The 10640-nt window shown below is 37.0% G+C and overlaps 2 protein-coding genes across 3 annotated transcripts; both read right to left on the bottom strand.

Moving 5' to 3' along the window:
• Positions 1 to 390: 390 nt before the first annotated feature.
• LOC123755024 (protein mono-ADP-ribosyltransferase PARP12) lies at positions 391 to 9820 on the bottom strand. 2 transcript variants are annotated; one of them, XM_045737440.2, is made up of 4 exons: positions 9480 to 9820; positions 3594 to 6180; positions 1960 to 2106; positions 391 to 699 (listed from the first exon to the last, which is right to left on the bottom strand). In XM_045737440.2, the coding sequence occupies exons 2-4, from the start codon at positions 4904 to 4906 to the stop codon at positions 471 to 473; spliced, it is 1689 nt and encodes a 562-aa protein (XP_045593396.2). In that variant the 5' UTR covers positions 4907 to 6180; positions 9480 to 9820; the 3' UTR covers positions 391 to 470. The 2 variants fall into 2 exon arrangements, with proteins under 2 accessions (XP_045593396.2, XP_045593397.2); XM_045737441.2 differs by lacking the exon at positions 9480 to 9820 and adding an exon at positions 9120 to 9306.
• Positions 4953 to 6116, bottom strand: LOC138369332 (serine/arginine repetitive matrix protein 5-like). Its single transcript, XM_069332567.1, has one exon. It carries the CDS (start codon positions 6114 to 6116, stop codon positions 4953 to 4955), a length of 1164 nt encoding a protein of 387 aa, XP_069188668.1.
• Positions 9821 to 10640: the final 820 nt, after the last annotated feature.

The raw sequence follows: 10640 nt of genomic DNA, 5'->3' as shown, positions 1-10640 counted from the left end.
GACCCCTACAAAGAGCACTGAAGGATAGGGTAAGGTGATCTTTGTAGGGGTACAATATCTTAATTATTTCACAATATTGGACCCTTGCAGTCCTTGCAGGGAGCACCGAAGGATAGGGTGAGGTGCTTGTTGCCTGACTCCGGCTTCTAGTTGTTCGCCATCTTCCCTCTGGATATGTTGATTACACCAGTAATCAAAATCCAGATGAATTCGACTTCGAACATACAGTTGTTCAATGGTTGTCCATTGATCTAGTGTAGGACAGCCTCTAGCGAGTGCAAACAAGCCTTTAAGAAAGCTAAGTTGGTTCTTGCATCGTTCAATGGTAACAAGGGAAGACTGATAGGCATGAAAAGGTTTTTTAAAAGAAGGTAAATAATAAAATAATAATAATATTTGTTATTATTATTATTATTATTATTATTATTATTATGCATAAAAGACTTTAATAAAATGTATTTTTTTGCATTTTAACAAAATTCTAGAATATACTGTGGGTAGTATTCTTCTTTACTGTGCTTTACAAAGATGGTTGGGGCATTCGCATCATTGACGTAAGTAAGACTAGCACCCATGCTACTAGGTGCAGGCGTGAGGTCTGCTCTTCCTTCAACTATGCTCCCAATAATGACATCTGCCAATATTAGGAAGCAGTTTCTATTTGCATCGTAGGCACATTGACGGCGAGCAACAGCAGCACTGAAACATTGTAATTACTGTATTAGTTCACTCCTCATGTAAATATATTTATATACAAATGTATATAACACAAATCATTGGCAAAAATCAACCTCTGTACTCAGACCCCCTTCGGTACAAAGATAAAAAAGTCATCGTTGTCAGTCATTAACGTACTGGTAAGACCCATCACTAAGAGCAGCTACATTAAATGCAAATCCACAGTGACTACAATGGTTAGAAAAACAGTTGAAGAATGGGATATACTAGTAAACATTGTGCATCTATATCCGCCGGCTGATTATGGCCCGTGCTACATGGAAAGCTTGTTCAGAGTGGCTGAATCTAAAACAACAAGAACAACGACCCATCACTCCTTAACCTGACGGACTGTGCGATAGACACATCATTCACTGTGTGACTGTGTCATGCTCACTAACACACTATGATGTCATGAACGTATACTGCTGCCACTAATACGCTTTATTGCCAGAAATGATAGTGTTATCTCCAACATATTATGTTGTTTGATAGTAGTTATCACCAACATACTATGTTGTCATTAATGATACTGCTGCCATTAACTCTGTCAATTTAGATTGTAGTTATTTGTAAAGCATTCGTTCAGTGTTGGCTATCTTTTTATCATCATTTATAACCTGGGTAATCTCATCGTTTTCATCTCATCTCTAATTCCAGCCCCACACATCCTAGATGATACAGCAGACAATGAAAACTAAAACACAGACACTCATACACATGTCAGAGTAGTTAACAGATGGAATGCATTAGGCAGTGATGTGGTGGAGGCTGACTCCATACACAGTTTCAAATGTAGATATGATAGTGCCCAGTAGGCTCAGGAACCTGTACACCAGTTGATTGACGGTTGAGAGGCGGGACCAAAGAGCCAGAGCTCAACACCCGCAAGCACAACTAGGTGAGTACATCAGGGAACAGTCTCGCACTAAGCACTTCAAATAAACCCTCATGCCACAAAGTCAAACCCTCATAGAGCAAACACTAGTTCACCTATAACAATAAACAATATAATAGTTCAAAATCTAAAATAAAAAAAATCCTATACCTACACATTTACAACAAGCTTAACTTCAACTCTCACATATAAGACATACCCAAAAAGTATCCAAAACAGTGTAGATATTACAGAAATAGAATTATTTTGTCTTCTTTCATTCTAGTCTTCTCACACAATATTGTTCACTAATTTATCTCTTCCTTACGTATCAACACAGGACTTAACCACCGCCCGTGGCTTACCTGTTAGAAAAGTAGGCACCGTTTCCAAGGTCTTCTTCTCCAACACAACTCTGTCGCCACTCAATGTTTTCTTTGCATATGGTGTCAATTTTCGATGGGTCTACTCCATGAAACAGCTTTTGAATGTTCAGCTGGTTTACATCATATCTGCCCCAAATGAACATAAATTTGCATTAGGACTTACATTCATAATGACTTCATTATCTTTTTAAACTTAATAATTTACAAAAATGTCTTCCCTTGTTCCTTCTTATTATTAAATAATTTATATATTTATATACATATTAGACGGTACAATGGGCTGTGAAAAGACAGATGTTGGTGACTTCCTTGCGATGATTTCGGGGCTCAACGTCCCTTCGGCCCGGTCTTCGACCAGGCCTCCAGGAAAGGCTAAGTGGTACTTTCTGACAGTCACTAACCCCATAACGTTTCGGGCAGGTCTTAAAGCTAAACAAATAATTTACCACGAAACTAAAAAAAAGAGAAGGAATAGTCAATATTGAATACAAAATTATAGGTACATAGTCACAAAATTTGAATTCACATAATTACTATATCGGCATAAAGTAGTGATAACAGTAAATATTCTGATGAAGTTACGTATCTAGATTGTAGAGTACTATAGGTGAGTTAGAAGCACAAGATCATCCTCAATAAAGTCATCAGGATTCATTGTATCATAGAAGTCTTCCATTACACTTTTTTATAATAGGATATTCTTTTATAGACAAACAATACGCCATGATGCCACTAAGTGTACAGTTAGTGTAGTGACAGTGTACAGTGACGGTGACAGTGCAGTCTACAGTGAGTGTACAGTGACAGTATACAGTGACAGTACAGTGTCAGTGTAGTGACAGCGCAGAAATGAGAAGCAGTTGAGAGCCTATGAAGGAACAGGTTCCTATATATATATTTTTTTTTTACCGTAAACTTCCTAAACTGGTTGAGCAGCCAGCCATCATCAGTCACCATAAATAAGCCAAATTATTATATAGCTCAATGTAACAGGGTTTTTTTCGTCTCTAGGCAGTGTTATTTTCTAATCGCTTAAGCCTGCAAAATAGGCAAATGTCACAGCTCTAGCTAAGGACTCGGTAGCCTTCAAATACCTTCAAGACATTTTCCCTAAATTTATTTATTTATTTATATACAAGAAGGTACATTGGGTTTATGAGAGTACAGAGACTTGAAGTTTTACAGTCTTGTAAAGCCACTAGCAAGCATAGCGTTTCGGGCAGAAACTGAACTGTTTAAGACAAATGTCAAAGAGGAATAATAGCTAGTTTCTATATTTTGGAGGCAAAAACAATTAGGAAATAGCACTTACTACCCAGGGAGAAAAATCGTTATATGGTATAATTTAATAACAAGTAACTAATATGTGATGTGCATTTTACACATCATGATACAATGTGAGAACCAAGATAACGATGTTATCGTTATATGTAATATATATCATATCGACTGAGACAGGTAGAGAAGCTCAAGAACTCATAATAAAAATATGATCACAGTATCTATTAACAAATAAGCAAGTATATTTATAAAATCTATATTCCTGTGTAAGCTAAAAGGTTCTTCTTGCTATTAAATGAATAACATGAACAAATACTTTAAAAATATATTACCTGCGAGAAAAGTCTTCTATTTTATTTTTCAAGAGATACCATAAATATGGATTCTGAAGTCTTTGAATTTTGTGTATTACGACTTTGGGCAGAGAGAGCAGCAGGCGACTCGAAACCTCTTTGTATTCTTTGCTTTCAGGGGGCACAAGGTGAAGAGAATGGGTCTCATTAGGTCCCATTGAAACCCAGTGCGATGGAAGAGAACACTGATCCGTGCTAAGGCACGGTGCATATATAGGTGAGTACCTTTCCACAGTATTTTCAGCTAGGCTATTACTGGCATCTGATGTTCGGGGTTCCATTGAACACTCCTCTTCAGTATCTTCACTGTCACTGACATCTGAGGATTCAGATCCTGTTGAAGAGTCTTCTTCACTGTCACTGGCATTTGAAGATTCAGATCCTGTTGAAGAGTCTTCTTCACTGTCACTCGCATCTGAAGATTCAGATCCTGTTGAAGAATCTTCCTCACTGCTTTCATCAGTGCTGCTAGCATCTGATGCTGTTCCTTCAGGTAAGGAATCTCCGTCGTCTTGATTCTGAATGGACAGCTTTAAGTTGGACACAATGTTGTGAGGAGTTTCAGTTGTGGATATTTGACAGCGGTTGAGAAGTCTTGTACAGTGGTCAGTTAAGATGTTATGGTTGAAGGAACAAGCTGGTAATAAACATTCTCCATTACCCATAACATAATCTCTACAAATGTGAAAACTGCTACATTTGTCATTTTCCCTGCATCCTCTGCTGCTATTATAGAAGCCACATATTTGTGGTGATGCACTTCCTCTGCATACTTTTTTAATCACTTTCATTGAGACACTTTTGTCAATAAATTGCAAGCAGAACTTGGAAAGAACAGATCTGTTGTGCTGAGTATCTAGTCGATGCCCATACTCGCAACATGAACCCATCTCACAAAATCCTGTCATATAAACTTTGCAAAAATGAAGATTATTGCATGAATCAGGAGAAAGACAACCTTTTTCAGACAAGTAATCTGTACACAAGATCACTTTAGGAGCAAGCTCAATTACCATCCCAGTGTCCTCTTTGATAACGGAGAATATATCTTCTCGAGATCTTGCAACTTCGGCAACTTCCTCGACACGACACTGAGCTAGCCTACTAAGAGCGTCAGCTTGGCTCCATCGGCCACCAAAGAGAGCAAGAGCTTTCACTAGTTTTTCTGGAGTTAATTTTGATGGAGCCATTGCATCTTCACCTAGTGTTGACTGTAGAGGCATACTGCACGCAGGGTAAATCTTTTTGTAATGTGATTTTCTATTTTGCTCAAAGCCAACTTGGTTCATCATATTCACAGAGCTATTATAAGACAGCGAGTTATATGGTGGGGGGCTGTCACTGTAATATATGGTGTTCGGAATGCCCTGAACATGACAGCGAGTGGGAGAAAGGTTGACCAGCAAATGTAGGACAATGCCCTCCAACCTGTTGACTTTGGCGGAAGGGAAATCTTGGCCCTCCAGTACCGAGGTTCAGGAAATGAGGATTGTAGGGCATTCTGACATTTTCTTGCTTATTGCAAGGATCACTTTTATTAGAGTGTTCTTTCTTTGTGGAGTGTTCTTTCTTCTTGGAGTGTTCTTTCTTGGAGTGTTCTTTCTTTATGGAGTGTTCTTTCTTTGTGGAGTGTTCTTTCTTTATGGAGTGTTCTTTCTTCGTGGAGTGTTCTTTCTTCGTGGAGTGTTCTCTCTTCGTGGAGTGTTCTTTCTTCGTGGAGTGTTCTTTCTTTGAAGAATGATCTTTATGTAGGGAATGTTCCTTCGAGGTGACATGCTCTCTGTTTGAAGAGTGTTCTTTCTTTGAATGTTCTTCCTTTGAATGTTCTTTCTTTGGAGAGTGTTCTTTCTTGGTTGAATGTTCCTTCTTAGTTGAATGTTCTTTCTTAGTTGAATGCTCTTTCTTAGTTAAATGCTCTTTGTTTGTAGAGTGTTCTCTTCTCTTATGATGTTCCTTCTTCGTGACATTTTCTTTATTTGTGGGACGATAGTGAGTGGGGAAAGGTTGACCAGCAAATGCAGGACAATGCCCTCCAACCTGTTGACTTTGGCGGAAGGGAAAGCGTGGTCCTCCAGTACCTAGATTTAGGAAATGAGGATTGTAGGGCAGTCTGACATTTTCTTGCTTATTGTAGTGATCACTTTTATGAGAGTGTTCCTTCTTTGTGGAGTGTTCCTTTTTCACGGGAAGTTCAGTTCTGAATGGATGTTCAATCTTCGACGGGTGTTCATTCTTCCTTGGATGTTCTGACCTCCTGGCATGTTCATTCCTTGTAGAATGTTCATTCCTTGTAGAATGTTCATTCCTTGTTGAATGTTCATTCCTTGTAGAATGTGCATTCTTCTTGAAGTGTTCATTCTTTGTGGAATGCTCATTCTTTGTATGGTGTTCTTTCTTTGTGGAGTGTTCATTCCTTTTGGGGTGCGCATTTGTCTTCTGCTGTTTATTCTGGGAATTAGTACTTCTTTTGGAGTTTGCACTACCTCTGCTGTTTCTATTCATTTTGTAAGTTCAACTCTTTCTCTTGACTCATACACTTGACCCGGAATTTACTTCATTTGGTTTCCTAGAGAAAAATCAAACAGAAAAACATTCGTTATTAAAGAAATACATTGCCAATACAATTATATATATTAGGGGTACCACCACTGGTGTAATATATATGTCACTTTTATGTCATTTTTATGCCATTTTATGTCATTCATGTCATTTTCTTTGGGATATTTTTCAATTACTCTAACGCTAAACAAAAACTTCCTAACATCTCAGTGATTCCGTGAGTTTCCGTCTTCTACCCATGTACCCTCGTTCTGTTAGTATCCACTGTAAACATTAAGTCTATTTCCACTCTGTCAATCCCCCAGAGTATTTTACTTAGGCTACCTCTTTACTTAGGTTTCTGAATGATGTTCTAACTTTTGCCAGTGTAGAGTACGCTGCTGTCGTTATCCTAATATCCTTATCCTGTGTGTGTGTGTGTAATTACCTAAGTGTAGTTACAGGATGTAACTAGGATGTAACTAGGAGCGTAGGGAGTGTAGTTATACTCCGCTCGTGGTGTGTACGTGTAACTTATATGAGTTTTTTTCTATGAGGCGTGATATGTGATCATTGCAGTACAATTTAAAAATATCTATTATCATTCTCATTCGATATCTAAATAGTTTAAATATAATATTGCTACTACTTCTACTAATAATAATATATATAATAATATAGTAATAATATTTTAATATAATATAGTAAAAATATTTTAATAACAAATTAAAAAATATCAGGGCAAAATATACAGGGATTTGTGATCAGAGGTAAAAAGTGTACGGATATTTATAAACTTTTTGTAAATGCAGTAATAAATTTTAGTATTGTACTTAATACTAAGATAAGCAAGTTAAAATATATTATTGTAAATAATAATCAAGAAATAAGTTAAGCTAATGACATACCATACAGCTTCCTAAATTGATACATAATGCTAAGAGTGCATAACACTTCAATTGAAACTGTATAGCTATGATGATGAACATATAAGTTTAATAAGGCCATAATTCTTAAAATATATATTTATAACCTTTAAAAGCTAAAAATTACAAAACCTTGTGGAAACAAGATTCAGGACAATATAATGAACTCGGAGGTTGGTTCTCAAATATTGGAATATCTAAAAAAAAACTAGACAAGAGGATTGAGGCATTAGAAAAATTAGCTATGGAGGGTAGACGGGGTGAAGATGGTGGTAAAACAGGACGTGAAATGGAAAGTGAAACAGGATGTGAAATGGAAAATGAAACAGGACGTGAAATGGAAAATGAAACAGGACGTGAAATGAAAAGTGAAGCAGGACGTGAAATGGAAAGTGAAACGTGCGTAGAAGAAAATAAGGAAGAACATGACGTATTAATGATAGAGGATAGTCAAGAAAATGAACTTTCTAGTAGTGTTAGCGGTGTTCAACCTTCTGTAGTGACAAATGTTGAAACAAAGGTTAAAGTAAAACGGTATACAGAATTTAAAAAAAAATAGATATGAATAATATTACCTTTGATGATTAGTAGATGTTGTGCAAGTGAGGAGAAAGCAAAAATATTTAAGTGTTGGAAGAGTCTGTCTGAGAAACTCTCGTATCTCATGGAATGTGACGGACAGGGCAAAAGTAGTTTTATTATTAATCATGGATGAAAGTAAAGTGAGAATATTATCTTGGAGCGTTAATGGGTTAAAATCTAGTGCGGTGGATATACACTATTATACTTCATAGATAGTACTATATTAACCTGAATATGTTAAATGGGATTCTTGTATTTGTACTCACTGAATTTGTGCGCCCCTTGAGGGACTTGAAGTATGGGGAGAGGTAGAAATAGCCTAAGCTACTTTTTGAGATTTTTTTTAACTTGTCTCAATAAACATACTTGAACTTGAAAGAACATTATGTATTAGAGTGACAACTTATTGATAACTATAGAAATAAGGAAATACGTAGTGTACCACATCAAATTGTTTGAATGTGTGATAATGGTATGATAGACAGAATACTTAAGAGCTAAGAACACTTATATGCTGTGCTTACTATATTAATCTGCAATGTTAAATGTTGTATTGTGATTTGTGTATCTGTACTCAATGAATTTGTGCGCCCCTTGAGGGACTTGAAATGGAGGGGGGTAGAAATAGCCTAAACTACTCTATCCCTTTGAGATGTATCTTTTTTCTTGTCTTAATAAACATACTTGAACTTGAATGGGCTCAGGGACTGAACCCCACACTTCATTTAGCTAAGCAAGTTACAATCTTGATGAGCTAGTTACAAAATTCAGTATAAATTCAGTAATATATATATATATATATATATATATATATATATATATATATATATATATATATATATATACATATATATATATATATATATATATATATATATATATATATATATATATATATACATATATATATATATATATATATATATATATATATATATATATATATATATATATATATATGACTAATGAGGATATCACCATGATTTACTCACAGGGTGAGTATTGAGTGTACAATTAATTAGAACTCACAGGCGGCGCTCATTGGATGGGTGTGGGGGGGGGGTGCAAATTATGTATAACTAACTCTCCACAAATGCAAATAAGACTTTAATTTGCTTAGCCAAATTAATTGTACTAGTGAGGTTCAGTACCTGAGCCCGTATATGCGCCTCTAATCTTTTCCACAACGTCAACGGGATAGGTATTGGGTGAATAATGAATGAATTACACTAACAAAAAGCTTACAGGATGAGTATAGGGTGCACAATAAACTGGTGCGCACAGCTGGGATGAGTGTGGTGAATACGATAAACTGTCGCTAACAGGCTCAGTATATGGGAGTTAGTTAGTTTAGTTGATTTATTATGCACCCCATACCCATCTTGTGGGCGGTAGTGGAAAGGGTTACAGAGGCACATAATGGGCTCAGGGACTGAGTGTTGAATAAGCTGTCACTCACGGGATGAGTATGGGATACACCATACAGTGCCACCAGCAGTATATGGGGTGTCAAGTAGTGAGACGCTCATATACAGGATGAGTATGGGAGACTGCACGATAAATTTCCACTTGCAGGATGAGTATTTGTGGTGAGTAAATAAACTACCGCCCAGAGAATGAGCATAAGGTACACAATAAACGGCTCAGAAGGTGGGTATATATATTGCACAATAATAGCAATTACAGATAATTAATAACTTGGGAGGCTTCCGTGGACACTCCCACGTCATGTCCTGTACACACACCAACAAGAACTGTGCGCTAACAACAAAAGCTGCCACACTAAAATATGAACAAGCAGGTAACTAGTTAGTCTTACTGATGTGTAGTGGTGGTGGCCGCTGATGTCTTCAGCTGGTTCCCTGGATAATTACAGAAATATTGGAGGAGTGTAAGCCACCGCCAGCCGCGTATCAGCCCTGAAGTTGCATACTTGCCACTGACCACTAAACACCAACTGCAAAACACTTCAGCATTTTGAAGCGTAGTTTGTATTATATTAGGCTATATATAGCCTATGCACAAGCACTTTCTTTCTCTAACGTTTTCTGACTATTAGAGTTTTCTAACTAACTCTGGATTTGTCAGACAGAAGAGAACAAATAAACAGTTGGAGGGATGTGTGGGGCAACTTCAGGTGAAGGTGCCGCTGAAGGCCACAGAGGAGCCCACAACTGCGCACACCAACCACCCAACACAACCATTTGTTGAATGGTTATAGTGCCCTTGGGCCGGCATACGAACCTCCTTTGTTATTTATAACTCTTCACTAGTATTTGAAGTAGAACTATTCAATCAAAGTTTGCGACAGACTGTTGGCCACATGGACTTAAAACAACCGTATCAAAGCCAAACTCACACATATTCAGACACATTCCATTGACATTCTGCATGGGTATTTTTTGTAATTTTTAGTTGATTTATTATGCAACCCCATACACTTCCTGTGAGCCGTGGTGGAAAGATTACAGAAGCAATACTTAAACACGTGCTGGATTCAGGAACAGAATCCAGATCAATATTTCTTTAGCCTAAGCAAGGTATATCATATTGATCTGAGCTAGCTACAAATTTTTAACATATAACTCAATAGTTTATTGTGAGCTAACTCCCTAAAATACGCTGCACTTATTACATGATGATATTATTCACTACTGTATCACAATATACAAGTATAATACAAGAATAAATGTTCATAATAACTAACAATGAGGAGTGAGAATTAACGATTGATAATTACTAATAAGATGAAATTGGATAAAATTTACCCGAGGGTCACAAATACTAGTGGTCCTCGAGGAGGACAGGAATGCCGGTGGCTTGTCATCAAAGGTTCCCCCCTATTTCCAGCTGTATTTTAAAACCCAGCAGGGTTTTTGGAGATTACGGCTTCGGCGGGTAGGCTGTTCCACGGGTTAATATCCCACAAGGGATAAAAATATCCCATAAGGATAAAGAAACGTAACAATTTGAAGACTTT

This window comes from Procambarus clarkii, chromosome 28 (genome assembly GCF_040958095.1).
Source record: "Procambarus clarkii isolate CNS0578487 chromosome 28, FALCON_Pclarkii_2.0, whole genome shotgun sequence".
Lineage (NCBI taxonomy): Eukaryota > Metazoa > Arthropoda > Malacostraca > Decapoda > Cambaridae > Procambarus > Procambarus clarkii.
This window is presented reverse-complemented; position numbering and strand designations above follow the sequence as displayed.

Coding starts and splice junctions, on each gene's coding strand:
- LOC138369332 (XM_069332567.1), bottom strand. CDS start 6,116: ATGAATAGAAACAGCAGAGGTAGTGCAAACTCCAAAAGAAGTACTAAT.
- LOC123755024 (XM_045737440.2), bottom strand. CDS start 4,906: ATGATGAACCAAGTTGGCTTTGAGCAAAATAGAAAATCACATTACAAA. Junction 2,107..3,593: donor ATAGAAGACTTTTCTCGCAG/GTAATATATTTT, acceptor CATTTGGGGCAG/ATATGATGTAAACCAGCTGA. Junction 700..1,959: donor GGTGCCTACTTTTCTAACAG/GTAAGCCACGGG, acceptor ACAATGTTTCAG/TGCTGCTGTTGCTCGCCGTC.